Source organism: Ptychodera flava, chromosome 5 (assembly GCF_041260155.1).
Source record: "Ptychodera flava strain L36383 chromosome 5, AS_Pfla_20210202, whole genome shotgun sequence".
In the NCBI taxonomy this organism is placed as follows: domain Eukaryota; kingdom Metazoa; phylum Hemichordata; class Enteropneusta; family Ptychoderidae; genus Ptychodera; species Ptychodera flava.
In genome coordinates this window covers 33,534,358-33,553,080 of record NC_091932.1, presented here as the reverse complement: position 1 = coordinate 33,553,080, position 18,723 = coordinate 33,534,358, and the positions used below count along the sequence as shown (strand labels likewise).

At 37.5% G+C, this 18,723-nt stretch overlaps 1 protein-coding gene across 2 annotated transcripts in view; it reads right to left on the bottom strand.

The window, feature by feature from the left end:
• The window catches only part of LOC139133591 (mediator of DNA damage checkpoint protein 1-like), a 28,779-nt gene extending 10,216 nt beyond the window's left edge, over positions 1-18,563 (bottom strand). For both annotated transcript variants that reach the window (XM_070700324.1, XM_070700325.1), the window contains exons 1-17: positions 18,428-18,563; positions 15,819-15,996; positions 14,638-14,701; positions 14,285-14,337; positions 11,352-11,444; positions 10,832-10,930; positions 9,470-9,556; positions 9,148-9,352; positions 8,444-8,503; positions 7,720-7,896; positions 7,011-7,154; positions 6,175-6,296; positions 5,169-5,412; positions 3,971-4,134; positions 1,551-3,086; positions 739-897; positions 348-422 (exon numbers count right to left, since the gene is read on the bottom strand). In XM_070700324.1, coding sequence (XP_070556425.1) covers positions 348-422; positions 739-897; positions 1,551-3,086; positions 3,971-4,134; positions 5,169-5,412; positions 6,175-6,296; positions 7,011-7,154; positions 7,720-7,896; positions 8,444-8,503; positions 9,148-9,352; positions 9,470-9,556; positions 10,832-10,930; positions 11,352-11,444; positions 14,285-14,337; positions 14,638-14,701; positions 15,819-15,923 — 3,387 coding nt within the window. In that variant the 5' untranslated portion in view covers positions 15,924-15,996; positions 18,428-18,563. The remainder of the gene's footprint in view (positions 1-347; positions 423-738; positions 898-1,550; positions 3,087-3,970; positions 4,135-5,168; positions 5,413-6,174; positions 6,297-7,010; positions 7,155-7,719; positions 7,897-8,443; positions 8,504-9,147; positions 9,353-9,469; positions 9,557-10,831; positions 10,931-11,351; positions 11,445-14,284; positions 14,338-14,637; positions 14,702-15,818; positions 15,997-18,427) is intronic.
• Positions 18,564-18,723: the final 160 nt, after the last annotated feature.

Genomic DNA, 18,723 nt, shown 5'->3' with positions numbered 1-18,723 from the left:
TATATCTGACTTCACATAGCCCTTCATTTTACTTCCTTTCTATAGGGTTTAGTTTTATTAATCATGAAGTCTTACAAGCTGTTGCTTGGCGACATGTTTACACAGGACAAATTTCCCAATAACAAATGCAACAGGTGCAGATTTTTAGGAGGCAATGCATTGAAAGGACAGAGACACACATAAAAAATTTTCATGCAAAGAAATTTTTAGCTCACAATGTGATAATTTTTGTTCATTGTTAATGAACATTCATGCAGAGATATGTGCAGATAGATGTATGAAATGACATGCTTTTAACATGAAATTATGCAGATATGAAGTGAGATGTCACCCATTTGATAACTCACCATTTCAGACAGGTTTCGTTTTCCTCTCATCACTGTCTGATTTGTCAGTAATTCCTCTGAAGACTGGCTGTCTCTCTAACAGAGATGAATAATAATTCAATTTTAATACATGTCTGTGGAATTTTTCAAAACTACCATGCCTTCACATGAATGCTTCACATTACTTTCAAATACACATTGTCTAAATCTCTCCTTTTGTACCATTTTTAACATGTGAAATAAATTGCTCTGAGAACAGCTGGGTGGCCAATCCTTGAAAATCCCCTTGCTGAGAACCCTGATTTATTATACAAATGTTTGGTCACTTTTTCAGACAACAGGATTGAATATATTCTTGATACTGGTTGGGTTTAACGAGATTCTACACATGCTACTATGGTTACTATCTTACCTTGACATTGAAAGCTACTTTCTGTATTTTCTTTGGAGATCCTTCTTTCTTTGGAGAAGCTATGGCAGACTTCAAAGGAACCTTCTTTAACATTGATGGAATCTTCAGAGGTCCCCTGTCTTGATCATCTTCGGTATCTTCTTCACTGTCTGGTACTATCTGATAACACATAGATACAAAATCATGTGAACATGTCTAATAATTCTGAGAAGCTAGTCAACTCACCTTTCCATTCTGGGAACTTCTATAAATTTTTATATTTTCTAATGTAAAAATTTAACCTGATCACCTTACTTTACATAGCTACACACTCACTATTACGGAAAAGTACGTCCAGATGAAACAATGGCTGTAAAAGAGTTAAAGCTACCATTTATTAAAATCTGTGGTTGCTTTGAAATGTACTTGACAAGTAGATTGTGATTAGTTTAAAAATAAAACGATCTTGTTGTCAGATGTCCTTTGTAAAAGGACAGGTTCTGATTTTTGAAGTGTGTCTCTTGAAAGCGACTTAAAAATATCTCATCACTTGCATAGCTTTACATGTAGTTATCTGAAGAAGTGGCCCAATTACATGTACATTGGAGGACACCATGTTAATAATAAACCAATCAAAACTTTAAAATAACCAAGGCAAAAAACCCAAACCATTGGTTTAAGGTAGTTGCAGTGAGGTAATAATTGTTTAGAATACACCTTGATACACTTGTACACAATTGCTGTTGGACCTTTTCCTTTGGTGCAAGCCCATTGTTTTCCCATGCAGGGCTGAACCATTAATGAATGAAAGGGGGTTGAAAGCAATGACTCACTTCATCAGTGTCAGCGCCATAGACTTGAGTTTCCACTGTCAAGTCTTCTGATGTTGGTGGTTCATATTCATGAGCTGACTCGGACACATCATCACCATCATATGCCTGTGTGCAGGCAAGTAGATCATCCTCATCTGGACTCGGTAAATCGTCTTTATTTCTGGTCTCTTCCTCTATGAAGTCTTCTTGACCTTTCTCTCCACTTGTGCCAGGTTCTGCAACATCTCTTACCTCTTGCTCCTCAGTAGTATCCGTCTCAGCTTTTCTTCCTCTGCCTCTTGTAGACTTTCTCCTGCCTCCTTTACTGCTGCTTTCATCTGTCCGTTGAACATCTTCACCATCCTCACCGCTCTTGAGCTTCCCTTTTTGTCCTCTCACGGACCTTCTTGTTCCAGTAACAGTTCCTCTTTCAGTTCTCTCCTCTGCATCATTTTGATGAGGAGTTTCTTCTCCTTCATCCTTTTTTCCTGAAACATCTTTTCCCTCCTCAATCTGGTTCTTTGATTCACTTTCACCAACACCTGAAATACCAGCTGACCTTTCACCTTTCGTCTTTCCTCTTCCCCTTGGCCCTTTGACTGCAGTCTTAGGTTCACATTCAGTTTCAGTTCCCTTCCTGCCTTCATCTTTGCCAGGTTCAATATTTTGTTTCTCATCCTTGCTCGTAGATTCTGCATCTTTCACTGAACCTCTCTTACCCCTCTGTCCTCTCCTTGTTGTTTTGTGTTCCACTTCAGCCTCAGATTTTGCTTTGCTCTGATTCTCATCTTCATGTTTTGATTCTTCAACATCCCTAACTGTAGATTCAGAACTTTTTCCCTGTCCTGTCTTTGCTCTCCGTCCTCTTCCAGAAGTTCTAGGTTTTACATCTTCAGCTTCCTGCCCATCTTTACTTTTGTCAAGTGTTGCTGCTTTGTCTTTGCTCGTAGATGCCATGTCTGCCTGTTCTCGCATTCTTCGTGTGGATTTTCTTCTTTGACTTTGTGCTGCACTTTGCTTGGTTTGTTTTGATTGTTTGTCTTGACTCACGACATCAATTGCTTTAACTCCTTTGGTATCAATCTGATTGTCATCTTGTGGGATCTCAACATCCATCGCTTGAGTTGGCTCATCATCCCCATCATCTCTGTAAACTTGCCCCGCTTTGCTTCCCTCCTCTATCACTTGCGTCGCCTCCTCATTTTCACACTCATTCCCATCATCCATTGCTTGGGTCGGCTCATCATCACCTCCATCCTCTTTATGTACCTCCCTGTCTTCATCCACAACTTGTGTCTCTGCCTCGTCCATATTCACATCTGTAGAATCACTATCAACATCCATGCTTTCATCCTTTGTATCAGCAATTGCTTCTTGTTTAGATTTTCCATGCTGTCCTCTGACTTTCTTTCCATGTTTTGCTCCTTTACTACCTGTCTCTGTTTTTTGTTCACCTTTGTTTTTCTTTGCTGCACTCCTGCGTGTGCTGGACACATCAACATCCTCAATGACTTGTGTAAGTGCATCGTCTCCAACCATCAGCGTGTCTTGCCCTTCCTACAGGCATAAAGAAATGTGAATGAATGACTGTGTGGCTGAACTTCCTCACAGCAAAGATGAACTATAGAATATGCAAAGGAGGAATAGATCTTCACAATATATATATATATATATATATATATATATATATATATATATATATATATATATATATATATATATATATATATATATATATATATATATATATATATATATATAATATATATATATGGTAATTTTTTATCAAGTTATCAAGAAGAGGCTCTCACCTTTGCTGTGACCTCAACCTTGGCTGTTGCTAAGTGACTATCACTTATCAATATGGCAGTCAGTGTGGAACAACCGCCACGCTAAATCTGATTTTCTGGTGATTTCTATCACAAAATCAATTTCATACATGTAGTTTCTCTTTAATACCTACAGTTCAGTTTATTCATGCTCTGAACTCAAGATGAGTGGGTGTCTTATCCATATTTAGTGTTTTTTAACCAAAGTAGTCACCAAAATTACGGCGAGATTAGTATATGCTGTTTAGTCTTGTTTTAAAAAACTTGCCATATTTAGCAAATGAAGATATTTACTACATTTTATAATATTTAATAATTTCCTGACATGCAAACCGTTTCTGATGAATAAAAACTGCAAAACAATCTTTCTTTTATCTCCCTAAGATACACAAGTTAGACTCAATTGCTTTGTCACTTTCACATGAGTTGCAGTTCAGAGCAAAATAACAGTTGAATGAAACCTATTGGCTTCAGCTGTCTATCACTTTTCTCAAAATTCCAAATTTGTGCTTGTACCTTAGAGTACACTGTGTGAGTAGATTAACCAAACTGTCAAGCAAGATCAGGATGAAATATGAAAACTGACATCAAGAATTTGCCGCTTCAGAGTACCTTTTGTCTCTTGTTTTCATCCCATCCTTTTAGCTCTTCATCCTCTGCTGTAACCTGGGTTGCTAGGTCATCATCTCCAAGCATAACGGTTTCTCCATCATTGCCATCCGTTGCCTGGGTAGCTTGCAGGTCTTCATCCATTACAGCTGTCTTGCTGTCTCCTCCTGTTGATAAATAAATGATACCATTTCTCATACATGTACAGAAAAATTTGATGAAAATGTGTATCTGAGGAAGTCTGTTAGTGTCAAGAATACCAAACATTAGTTACATTTTCCAGTGGCTTTACTGTAATTTTTGCTATCAAGTATCACCTGCAATAAACACTATGATCCACAGGAAGTTAAGGCAGAATACGCCTCAGAGACAGATATTTGGACTTTTAAACTTTTACAATACATTTTTGGTCTACCACTTATGGGGCTCATTTTTAAGCTCTTGGAAGAACTAAAGTTCTCACCCCTAATTTTGTGAAAATTGAAAATTTAATTTTTCCCAATAGAGTTAACACAAAGATGGCAGCCATTTTGAATTTGAAGAGTTGGTTAATACATGTATTGGGTAGTTTGTTTCTCTACTACTAAATTTTGCACATTGACCCTTGATTTTTGTTCTTGCTTAGGTTACAAAAGGGAATGGATACTTTACAGTTTCCTCAGAGAAAATTTTAGCAGAATTATTTCAATTTTGAGGGTGGGGACAAACTACCTTCACTGTCTTTCATAATGGCATACAGCAAAGTCTGAATTTGCATGAGAACCCTGTTCCTGCAAGGTTCATGTTATTCTCAAGTCAAGTTGATTACACTCGTGATGAATTACGTGTTTTACAAAAAATACATATTTAAAATCTCCTGAATGAGGTGAACAGTTTAAACTTCTGAAGCAGAACTTACAAGAAAACATATTCATTGTAAAATTGATGAAGTGCGGGGTACTGAATTAACAATGATTTCTGACACTCAACTGTGACCCTATGATTTGTTTCGACTCCTGGCACTGGTGTAAAAGATTTATTGGCTCTCTGTTGATTTCAACATTTTAGAATGAATTTTGTAGACAAGCCTCAAGAACTTTGAAATGTTGGTTTTGCCACTTTGGAATGAATTTCATTGACACTCATGATAAAAAACTTTTAAACGTTGTATTTTAGTACTTTTTGCATAAAATTATTTGCTGTCTATTTCACACAGTTTTACCTTTTGCAGTATTGACATCCATGGCCTGTGTAGACTCCAAATCTTCGTTGTTTCCATCACAGACTTGCGTTGGTTCCAAATCAGGATCTTTCTCCTCCCCTTCAGTGTCTTCATCTACGTCAGCCTCAATGCCATATGCCTGTGTAGCTGCTGCATAGATCTCATCATTGTCATCAGTCGCATCACTGTCATCGTCTTTTGTGTCATTATACGCCAGAGTCAAGTCATCTTCTTCTTCTGCAGGCTGAATAGAAAAATGCTTTTTAATTAACCCTTTCACCACCATGGTTTAGCTCAAACCTATTGTTATCTGTGGTGATTGTGGACCTGTTCATAGGAAATTGGGGTAAGCAGGTTAATAGAAAGACTGATGATGTTGAAGAAAAGAAAGATACTGAAAGTGAGGATGGATATGGGCCATACACATCTGGGCTCTCAACAATGGGATTTGGAAGGGTAGGCCACCCCTCTGCTTTTCAAGCAATCTATGAAAATGTTAAATACCATAAAAAAGAATACATTTTCACAGAAAAAGAATATGCAAATTGTGCATTGTTATGTAAATTAGCAACCCCTCGATTTTTCCAAGCAGTGGAAAACACGGCACATTTCAAAGATATAACCTGTAAATATTTCCTTCAAACTATTCTCTTTTCATCAGTTAAAAATCAGGGATAATTATGCAAATGTTTTCCATTGCAGATACAAATCCCAAAAAATTTACTAAGTTCAAATTTGAAATACAATGGCTTATGAAACGAAACATGAATAACAAAAATTAGACTGATGTCAGAATAAAGTGAAATAGCTGGCAGCCGTCGACATTGCACAGCTGACACAGAATTTTGGTCGGATGGACTTTGGGAGAACATTTTTGAGAACAGCAAAGACATGGGAAATGACTTCACAAAGTATCACAATAACAAAGGGCTAAACACTTATGGGCGATGGTTAACAGAATTGTCAACAACAATTGCTCCAAAAATCAACTGAAAACCCTGGATACCTGTTTTGTATCATCTTCATCATCCTCATCATCATCATCCAGTCCACCATATGCTAAAGTTGCTGCTTCAGCCATGTTGACTGATTGGTCACCATGATCTGCAGTCTTGTCTTCTGTGCCATCTTTGGAGAGAAAATGTTCTGAAATTCAGTATTGGAGTTTTGTGCTCTCTCCTCAAAGAATGGTGAAATTAGACACTTATACTGCCCCTTCCACAACAACATGCCACAAGAGTCTGAAGTAGTGAATGGACCATTTTCCATTCCATGCTAGTCCCTCTGGAATCCTAGGTGATTGTGTAAAACAGAATGCTGTCTTGCAGCACGAGGCAAAAAGCACAACAGCTACAGAGATGAGAACTGCATGAAAGTCACTGATACTTCAAATACACCGTACATACACTTCACTTTCTCATACACACTTTACTTAATACATGTGTAGGAGCCACTGACATTGACAGACAGTGACTATCGAAGTCTGGTGAGAGTTTGTGATTAGCGTATAGTCTATTGCAGAAACACTTAGTGATTAGGAGCACCTATTCTTCTACACATGATATGCAACTAAGCATCAAAAATTCAGATGACAGGTTTGTATGATCCATATACATGAATGAAAGCAAGTCTCTAAGGCTATATAGTATATTACTCACACTGAAATAGCCATGATATTCATTGCAATGATATGCAGAATATAATGTTGAAGAAATTTGTGAGGATCATTTCGCAACAAAGATCGAACTGAACTTACATTTCTTTCCTGACAAATTTTGGTTGATTTAGTTTTGGATAGCAGAGAGAAAATACATGTTATTTCATTGAAAAATCCTTTATTACCAGACTGATTCTCTTTGTCATCTTTTTTATCATCATTATTCTCCTCATCACACTCATCTTCATCATCTTCCTCATCATCTGCGACACCATATGCTTGTGTTGCTGCACAAAAAATAGATTTATCTTCTTCTTCTTCATCATCATCTGTAAATAAAATTTGAAAACTGTTTTGCTGTAGCTAGCACAAACCTTTGAATAAAACTTAAAGGGTTTTCATTACGGCCTGTATGTAATCTATCCCAAATCCTAATCCTGATGACTCCTCAGGTTACATGTGATGACTCCTTTTCCAGCAAAATCCTTGGAAATTACATTGACTTTCAGGATGCTCAGGGAGCTTTCAGGGAGCAAACTGTCCACAAAGTTTTTAGGAGGTACAAACTGCTCAGAAGAACAGAACCAGGTCATACATGTATTCTGGTATTATGAAATATGGAAAGGTGGTTAAAAATATTTTTAGTGTCTTAGTCCTTTTTAATGACTAGGTATCGGGCAGAGGGTGATGGGCTTGGCAGGAAGGGGATTGATGTGAAATGCCGTCTGCGTCCCACTAATCTTCAGTCCTGCCATTTTATCACACACCTCCAGTAGCATTAAGTGGTCTACTGGACCCTTGGGAATGGTGAATACACTGGTCAATGCAAAATATCCCCATCGTCCAGGCCACTGGATTTGCTCAGAATGCAAGTTTTTGAAAACAAGATTATACCTTCAGAATCTTCAACAACATCAACAGCCTGAGTTGCAGCATTGGCAAAGTCTGAGATGTCCATCTCATCAACTTCTTTACTGGAGTTACTTGCCAAGTCTGGGCTTTTCCTACCTCCTCCACCACTGTCATCTATGTCGGTATCAGAATCAGATTGCAGGATAAATGTGGGATTTCCTGGGAAAAATGAAAAAATAAACATTTACGTACAGATCTAATCAACATCACATTACTGGTAGATTCAGTATCATACAATAACATGACAGTGGGATTGTATGAGAAAGCACAAAGACATTAAAGTCTATGATTATCAGAAAATAATCAGGATTCATACAATCATGCACACTCAAAGTAACTCAAAATTCAAGGCCTTAGGATTTTTCAAGCAATTTTCAGGACTTTTTAAGTCCAAAATACCATTTTCCATGTACCACTTTTACAATACATTATTTTCATATATGACTTTTTTACACATTTTTACTATATAATATAAGCCATAATTTTGTGATTTTCAAAAATCATGGGTGGCTATTCAAATTTCAAAGACTTCCAAGAACTAAATTATATCCTCAAGGTAATAAGCATTTGTAATACACTGTGGCTATTTATCAACTTTACGCTATTTTTTCCCTCTTCAGATGCCTAGTGATGCATTCAATAAATACCAGCCATGAATACCAACAATTTGATGCAAAAAGAACCAAAAAAAAAACCTGTTGATTACCTTTATGTTGCACCTGCGGAGATTCCTTGACGATTGTCTGAGCAGTTTTATCTTTATCACCTGGAAAATACATCATTTTATCACATTTATTACAGAGCCAGTAGCTGTAACTTTGGTCATTTTTTCCACTATTTTGTACTGTCGACGGTAGTTTCTTGTTGTCTCCCCTAAAGCATATTAGGTTATACTGCTTGTCAAGATGGCCTGTACATTTGTAGACTGCATTGTTATTGTTGACAAGAGAATTCAAGACCAGACTAGAATTCAAAAGTAAATAACGGTGCATTTCTATACACCAACAGATGCTGTGTTGACAAGCTAAATACATGTAAACCTTGTTTCAACATGATTTAAGAATTGAACAAGAAACTGTAGTTAACTGATCTAAGTAAGGGCTTGAGGCATCATATGGGGTAACACGGGCTGTTAAATTTTTTAATGATTATATTTCTCACAGAGCTGTACTTTCTGAAAATTCCTGAAATTGTAAATATGTTTTTATGCGACCTGGTAATTTTATTACCTTGTATCATTTGGATTATTGGGTTTGTTTTGACATCATTTCACTAAGCGTAAACAGTTAAGGGCAGGAGACAATTTTAGTGCACAGCCAATGAGGAGCCGTCACATACAGCCCGTAGTACATCTATTCAGCATAGAGGGTGCACTACATATAACCATAACCATAGAATTCAGTGGCTCACCTATAGGACTGCCTGTCTCCTTGTCTTCATCAGAGTCTTCGGCATAACATAGAGTTGCCTCAGCTGCCACATGTTTTGGTGTTTTCAGCTCTATCTTTGCTCCTTGGAATTCAGATTTCTGCGTTGGCGCTATGATATCACTGCTGTTTTCATCACCATTCTCATCATAAGCCTCTTCATTGGCATCATTCTTAAGATTATTCTCCTGAAGTCAAAAAATTCCAAAACAAAAACAGAAAAAAAATAAAACTAATGGCTGAGAAAGAAACAAAATATTTGCTGCATGTCATATGCAAGATCAAGGCTTGTTCAAAATACTCACGTAATCTTTGTTATCCTCAGCTGCATTGAACATAGACTCTGATCCTGTCTCAGATCCTGTCTCTGAACCATCATTCAAATCATCTGTCTGCGAGTGAAAGGGGAAAAAAAATCATTAATGTCATAAAACGAGAATTTACTAAGTCAAATCCAGATGTTCCTCAGCATATCAGGTGCAGAACACCCTGATTTAACCATTCATCATTGGATGATGGAATATCCCTATTCTTTTCTGAAGGGTGGTTGGACCAGTAAACAGGGAAATGGTTTGAAAATTATCAAAGAAGGAATGAATACAAGCTTATTGACCACTGGGGAAATAAACAGATTATTTTAATGAACTGGTAACATATTGACATATACGAAGACATCAAACCTACTAGAAAACATTGATGTGCTGCTCAAAACTTTTTTTGGTATACTGTTACAGTGCAGATATGAGAGAAGTCTATAGAGTTAAGTTTTGAATCCACTATCTACGCTAAACCACTATAACTGAGATGAGATGTATTTTCAAAAAGTTTAATTCTAAAGAAAATTTGTCTAAGTAACAATCATGTCCAATCTATCATGACATAATGTCCAATACAACACAAAAATAAATTTCTCTGTTTTTGATATGAAGTTATGTATTGCAAACATACAACAAGGGATGCACAAGGACATTATTGTAACATATCACATGACGTGAAGCGGAAGGGAGGTGCTAATGTCAAAGTGCACCCTTTGCAGTACTTTCATAATAACCTTATTGTTATAATATTTATATTAGTGACCATTCTTGTGCGATATCACAATATTTCTATCAGTGCATTGCACAAGTAAGGAATGCTATCTTGGACGTGCTTCTTCTGATAGCCTCTGCAACCACACATATTCTGGCAATCATCCAGTGGAGACCCTTGAAGCCATCCAAAAGCGAATGCACAGAAGCACACAGAAGTGTGCGTAGTACTTTGGGTGCCTGGAAACAGTCAATGTCATGGAACGCCTATTCTCTGCATGGCTCTCTTAGCGCATGCAAAATTATATTGTTCTCAATGGTATATGCATAATGATTTAAAAAATACTGAAAAGTTATCACAAAATAAAACATTGTATAGGTGAAATGTTTCTGTAATATTTACTATGATGTTATGAGACAATTTTTATGGTATATTTGAACTGATACAACATGATAGTAGATGTACATTTCAGAGGGTCTGAAAAATATGAGGGCTGGAACTGGCTCTAAAAGAGGTTGGACAGCCTTCAGGAATACCTAATTGAGTTTTTAAGTGCCTTTCAATGGTGTTGACTATCTTTGTGGGGATTGCTACAATGTAATGTTACCGTACAGACGTTATTTCATAATCATTCTTACCTTCATTTCAGCTGATATAAGATACTGGCATGTGACATCAGCAAAATACAACCTGTCTTCATGTCTCAGCTCGTATCGGACACTTGGGGCTAAGTACATCTGCAATTCAAATGATTTCACATGTCATATTAAAGAGGCAACATTTATTTGGTCTAAAGTAATGGTTCTCAAATCCATTTTTTTTTAATATTCTAATTTACTACTTTTTAGTTTTGATAAGATCGTCTTAAAATACCATTTCTCATTCTGGAAGTTTATAGGGTATATGTTTGATCAATTCCCTATTGAAAAAAATTACTACCCAGTCCTAGCAAGTGCAATAACCATTTGACATCTAAACTGGGAGAAAGATTTGAAGACACGTTTTTGTTGAATTCTACATTAATACATTATTTAATCACATTTTATGATTTTTGTCAATACTTTTTACAACCCTGTTGAGATCATTTCTCCTTCTCCATATTGTTTTGCAGACATAAGTTTTAAGATTAAAGTTCTTATTATCGCAAGCAATTTTTACCTTATTCCTTTTTGTTTTATTTCTACTGTCCATGTCATATATGAGATGTGTATCACTGGAGACTTGAATGCATGCATGCTGCTTTGATAAAGCCTGTGAGTTGAAAAAGAAGTTACAGTAATATCAAATCTGGAAATGTGGACAAAACATACTCAATGCTGTAGGCTATGAAACTAAAAGTCTGACTTCTTTGTTATATTGCACTATTTTTGGGGTCACTTTCAGTAAAATACTCCTGAAAAATATGAAATAAGAAATGAGAAAGATCAAGTCCATTTGTAACCTACTGAATGCTGATTGCGGAAATGGAGATAGCAACATGCAATTCAGCTTCATCAATACCTTTGCAGCTTGAGCGGAGATACCCCTATTTGCATATTTATATTAGAATTTCGTTCAAATGGAAGTGATGAGGGCGCTGTTCTACTTGACCGTTAGTGTGATTTTTCCTGTTTTTTGGGGGGCAATTTCAGCCCATTTTTTCCCAACAAACGATGTCAGAGACGTTTCTATGGTCATATAAAGCAGTTAAGTTTGTGCCTATGAATTTTTATCAACTTCTACGGCTTACTTTTGGTGCTATGTGTGTATTGTCGATCTATGGCTCGCTAAACATAGGCCTACTTTTGGGCTGCCGCAACTACATGCACAGCTGATTCTTGTGAATATTTTTACATAGTTAGACAGTCTATTACTAATCATTATTTAAGCCCCCTAACTTAGTTTTATTCTTGTTCATGCCCTGCAAATCACTGCTTTGGCCTCGTAGGTCGTACACCGTCCCGCCATCAGAAGACAAGATGGCCGCTTAAAGTGAGGAACGTGTTGCACTCCGCTGACGCCTTGCTCACGTTTACAAATTGTTTAGGCCCAAAGATTGCACAATATCACATATTTTACTGCTGTCAATCCAACTTATGTTATATTTATATTTGATGCTTGGGTTACAATTTCGCGGTAGTCCTCGTAGGCATTGGCTACCAATATTCCATTGGGTAACCGGAGAAGTCGGGCAGTTGCGAACTCGGCCATCGCCAGCGCCGATGGTGCCGACCAACTAGCAACTCGGCCAGTGCAGTGGGACTCGGCCAGGAGAAGTCTGCCACTCGCAACAAAGCAATATGATTGCATACGCATTCTCTTCACAGTTGAAAATGCCAAACAATTTTAACTTTTTACTACCATAGTTTTTGTTATTTTGTCGGTTAAATACTACCGGGTACTACGAACATTCAGAAAACAACTCAAAGTCGAAGAGCTCCCACGTCCACCCTGCAAAACATGTACGGTCTGCCTCCGTGTTTCTGCAGATCGCGCGCGTACCGTATTAAAGTTCAGGCAAACATTATGCCATTTCTTCAGTAAAATTCATGGCTTGATGACTCTCAACTAAGTTGCTTCGCCATCTCCTATGACTTTTTAACGAACTTCAAGTGTAACTATGACTAAGACTGCAAAACTCGCTACCACGATCGCGATACACCGCCATCTTTAATTTTACCCAATGTGTGTATATCATACGTGCGTTGAACTGTGATCTGTGAAGTTTGCAAACATTACGCTCATCTTATGAATGACATTTAGATCGCTTTCGTATATAAACTTAAGTGAGACTTCAAAAAAAGAAACACTAATATGGAGCATATATTCTAATAGGGTGCATACTGTACTGGCCGACTTCTCTTGTATTCGGTCATTGTCAACTGTCAGTGTCTGTCTGTTTGGAGTCGATGCAGGATGTGGTGGTCGGACATTCCCACGCCTGATTTTACTGACCCCTCAGCCTTTCAAGATAATAATATCGTTGTAAGAGTGGATTTGAGTGACCGTGATTTGTCACAGTTTTCCTTTTCACTGGTAATGGGTAGTATATCACTGTTCAGTTACCATGTTTCAACTCGTCAATGTTGACTGAAGTCCGATAGCATAAAGGCGAGTTTCAGTGCCATAGCGTTGTACGCTGTACACGCGTACACTGGGCTGTACGATCGGCCTTGTACGGTAACACTAACAGCGCATACATGGCATCATGAAATCATGCCGCAAATATAGGCGCACTGTCAGAAATTCACGAAACTTGTCACAAGCGTTGTTCAATAGCAAGTGGTTTGACACAACAAGTATTAGTTTTGTTCAAGACCTGTATCAGTGTGTTTCGGGTCACAGTCTAAAAATAGCACACAGCTGAGAGGTATAAACCATCATTGCAACGTACGAATTCAGTTGTCAATTATCATTAGTATTTATTTCTATCATGCATAGATACGATGAAATTACTCTCAAAAGTGTACATTACCTCATAGCATGTTCAATTTCGCATTAAATAATCATATTTGTGCGCTTTCGAGCCCATTTTCACGACCAAGTCGCTCGAACGACGTGTATTCCGACATATTGCTTGTTTACATTCAGAACGAGGCTCTGCAGACTATTGAATTATGCAAATTTCTATACGTCCGCTCAAGCTGTTTGTAAATTACTGCAGAAAGTTTCCTTAAAGGGAATGTCTGTTGATGCTATGACTTAAAGAAGTTTCATGAATCTTTGAATTTCAAGTACAGTAAATATAATTTTCTACAAACATCACATTGCTGTACATGAGGAATGCCCTGTCTCATATTGATATGTTATGATCATGCTTATCAACCTAGATCATTTTCAGTGTTCTCCACTGCTTGGGAAAACAGAGGGGTGGCCAATTTACATAACAATACATAATTTTTATATTCCTTCGCCGTGAAAAATGTATTCTTTTGTACACTTATTAACATACCGGTATGAATAGATGAATAGGTGGCTCTCCCCTAAAAATCTTGTAGAAAACCCTGATTTCATAGAAAGAATTTGCTTTGACTTGCCTTCTCTGGGGTGAAAATATTTGGACTAAAACACAACACAAACAACTGGGAATACACAGTTGAATACAATCTTACCTTTATTGGAATGCTGATGTCAATATTTTCATGCCTTCCTATTTTGTTATCGCCTGAAAAAAGTATTTGATATCATGTAAAGTTCAAACAATCTTATATATCTGCTGTCATTTTTTGTATGTAATTTTGTAGAAACCTACAAGATGTATATTCTAGTTTCACATGAATTTAAACGTATGCCATGGATATTCTGATATGTGTTATAAAAGGGCAGGGTTTGTATCAGCTTTATGTCTCCGCACATTGACTAGCTGTGCCCCATTTTCAAGGAAGGAACAACAGACTATAATACACACATAGTTGATGTAAACATTCACTAATATGCTAGAACAAGGAATTGAAGGCTTACTTACCTTCATACACTGGATACAGAGTCTCTCTGACACCCTTCTGTGTAAACAATTTCAAATATGCAACCTGGAAGAAAGAGAACAAAACCATGACAAGTAGGAAGAAATAGCGAATTATCTGTCACACTTAATGAAGGTATTGCTTTTTACTATATTTCCTCACAATTTTTGGACTGGAATGAAATTTTGGAAAGTTGGCACTGCACAATATCTGGAAATGCTTTCCACAAGTGAGCGAGACTAAAAGCCTGTTTCTGAAACAAAAATATAAATGTAACAGAGTATAAATATTTCTCCATCCTAGGATAAGGTGTACAGTTATAGGTAAAGGGCAGGAAAGAAAAAAATATTGTGTCCGTTATAAACAAACCCTCAGGAAATAGAGTGGGTTCAGATGGGAACTTTTTTGATTTCTATTTTTTGTGTGACCCATCAAAAAAGAGCAAATCATGTTTGAGTTTTGAAAATGCAAAAGAAAAAGTCTGGAGGGTTTTAATAGGGTATTAAAGTCAGGCTACCAGGAAACACAATTTTTTTTACTCACAGCTTAACAGTCGGTAAATAACAAATACAATGAGAGAAATTAGCATTTCGATATTACCATTTGAAATACACCACACAGAAATACAAAATGCCCTTTGATTTATGCAGCTCTTGATTTCTCATTGACAAATTTCAAAAAGCAGGGAGCTATAAATTAAGACTGACACACTGCCATTTCATTTCAGGTCAGAAATCTAAAACAATCCTCAACAAATTCCTTTCAGGTAGATAGAGAAACAAGAGTGTCTCTGGCCGAGCAATGTAGATGTAAATTTTGTTGATCAAAGGCATAAAGAGAAAATACTGAGTCAGCATTATTTCCTCTAGTTCTTTAGTACAGAAAGAAGTAACTAGCATGGTGACACCACTTTTTTTGAATAATTTTTTCAAAATGGTGTCTTGTATTGAGTCTTTTGTGAAAGTTTCAGAAAATGAAAACATCACAATGGGATTTCTTGTATTTCTACGTAAGTATGTGCAAGTCTATGGAAAAGGCTAACACTGCCCTATCAATGGGAAGTCTTTGACCTTATAATGTTGAAAAAAGTCAAGAAATAAAATACTTAAGACAGGTGATCAGACGGAAGTTTTGTAGGCATGGTTACTGTTACTTCATACTCTACATGTTCCAGTTCACTCACAGGTTTCTTCTGTATTTCATCTTCACTGTCATCATCTAGATCTATGGCCTGTGTGGCGTCTTCCCAGTCATCTAGAGGGATGGCTTGTGTTGCATCTAAATCCATCACTGGAAATTGGTGTAGGAGTTACTGCTTGGTACTTGACCAACAGTGCTTTATGACGGTGAAATGTGGCACCCTGAAAGAACACATTGCTATTGTTACATACATGAAGTATATGTCAGAATCATGGAGGTAGCATATGTGCTATCTCCACATCAGAACTATTACCAAATAATGGGATATTTCTTGGTATGCACCCAGTTACTTATTTCTAAGTCATATGGTATTGACATTCAATAAAATTAAAGAATTGCAGATGAAAGCTATCTGTGTATTTGGATCCACTTCTAAGACTTTGATATTCATAATCAGAAGATCAGATTTGATTCCTGGTACGGTAGTTATTTTTTTCCAAAGATTTTTATATGTATATGGGAGTCCTGAGGTTGATGAGATGGGCACCCTACTACTGTTGAGCTAGCGGGTGGTGTGAAATCTCAGACACAACACATTGTCTTACTCACAGGTACGCTAGGGGTTGTTTGGTACGGTGGCCCCTACACGCCACAGAACTCTATTACTTTTGAATATAAATTCTAATTTTTCTTGACAATATCTTTAATATTTGTAAGAGATTTTATTTCTCCACCGCGAACTTTTATTTTTGTACGTGCAACTTTAGTTTTAGAATAAAATGTTTTAAAACACTTTGAACAAAAAACTTTAACTTTTAAAAAATAAACTCAATTTTATCTTAACTTTAACTTCTCGAAAGTATTTTTAATTTTAACACTAAAGAAAATATGTTTCTCAAAAGTATTTTCTATTTTGTAAAACAAAAGTAAATTTTTTTCAAGACAACAGACTCCCCTACACGTCATGGAAATTTATTACTTTTGAACATAAACTCATATTTCTGGGCAATATATTTAATATTTGTAAGAAATTTAATTTCTCCACAGCAAACTTTTATTTCTGAACGGGGAAACTTTATTTTTGGGGTAAACTGTTTTTAAAAACTTTTAACAAAAACAAAAATACTTTAGAGAAGATAAAGTTAAGATAAAGTTGCCCGTACAAAATTAAAAGTTTGCGGTGGAGAAATAAAATCTCTTACAAATATTAAAGATATTATCAACAAAAATTAGAGTTTATATTCAAAAGTAATAGAGTTCCGTGGTGTGTAGGGGCCACCGTAGTTTGGCAATTGTTCTGGTGTCCAGACACTTTGCACTAAAATAAGGCAACCCTGCACAACTTCATCCCTGACACATTTTCAACCCAAACCACCACGTACAAAACCACTTTGTCCCTTGGTAACACGTCACAGCCAAGCCATTCCATCCTAAATACCAGCTTGGTTCAAAACCACCAATTTGTTTTACATGCAACTTGGAGCAAGATCCCTCCATCACATGCTTGGACGCATTTACAGTGTCAAGACACAATTGGCTACCACAAACAGTGTTTTATGGTAGAATGATGACAAACGTGATGGCAAAACTGCATTCACATATTGAAGAACATGTACATCACATCCCAATGATAGTGTGGTGAAAGTAGCTGGCTATGACAACGCCGTCTTCCTACTGCTAGTAGAGGTTACAACTGGTGCCCTGCGTCTAGGTGCGTGATGTCAGTTTCTCCGAATGTGTTCACTTTCAAGACTTTGGTTGCAGGTTAGATAGATGGTGAAATCTTTGTGGGCATTGGTGGTTTATTTTCAGCTTTATTGGTTGGCGACAGTTTGGGACAAAGCTATGTAGGGTTGTTTTGAGGCAAAGTGACACTTGGGGCCTTGGTACCAGGTTGTTTTGGTGCGAAAAAGTATGCGACCAAGTGGTATGGTTCGACTTTGCAACTGCCATACTCTATACATATATATACTTATACAGTATGACAGCTGAAGTTTAAGCGTGCCAAGCCTGTGACCTTTTTCGACCGCTGGACATGTAACATTTCTTGTCTGGCTATGGATGCGCTGATCAAAAAAATTCACGTGTGATTGTGACTGAAACGCAGCGTCCCTTCAGCTGTGTCGTGACCGTTTTGTGGAGGGACCGTGCTGCAGTACAGTAGCTCGAGGTTTTGTCAAGGTTTGGGACGACAAAAGCAGGTTGTTTTTGCCGTCTAACCCACAACCTCGAGCGTAACATCGAGCTACCACATACCGCAGCAACCCCTGGATCCATCGTCCCCGGATTGACTTTCTGAAACTACTTCAAACTCAAAGTACTTGGACGATCGATTTGTTCATCTATGGAGGGATTGTTGGCTAAGTTATCGGTGGTGAGGTCCGATTGGTAGCGTATGCCTGCCCATCCCCCGCTAGCTGCAGTGCTGCTGCTCGAGGTTTTGCGTGGGTATGTGGGTCGGACGTCTAGTTCGGCCCTCCGACCCACATACAATGCAGCTAATCTCAAGTCACCCGATGTCACTTGTCGCGCGCGAACAGAGAGGACACAGAACTTACGGTGTACATAAACAACAACAAATCGGTCGCTGACAGATACGATACTATGCGCAAAATGATAATTGTGAGGCACGTGTGGTTTCTTAGGCCTTACCTCTCCTTGATTTTCACATCCACTGTTTGTATTTACGAAGTTCGTGCCCTCCCGCGAATCTGCAACCCCAAAAACCTCGTTCTGAAATGTAGTTAGGATGACTTTTCACCTCAATGACCTATGACCCAAAACTTTTCTACACAGTATCATGAGTATCGTTGAATCTTTTGAAAGCTATGTCAACTATTTTCAGCCTGTATGGCCTTATTTAGAGCTATTACGATGATGTGATCCGGTGCAGTATCTATTTCTTTCGAAATGATCTTGCTTTCGGGTAGACTGTCATATTTTGGTGG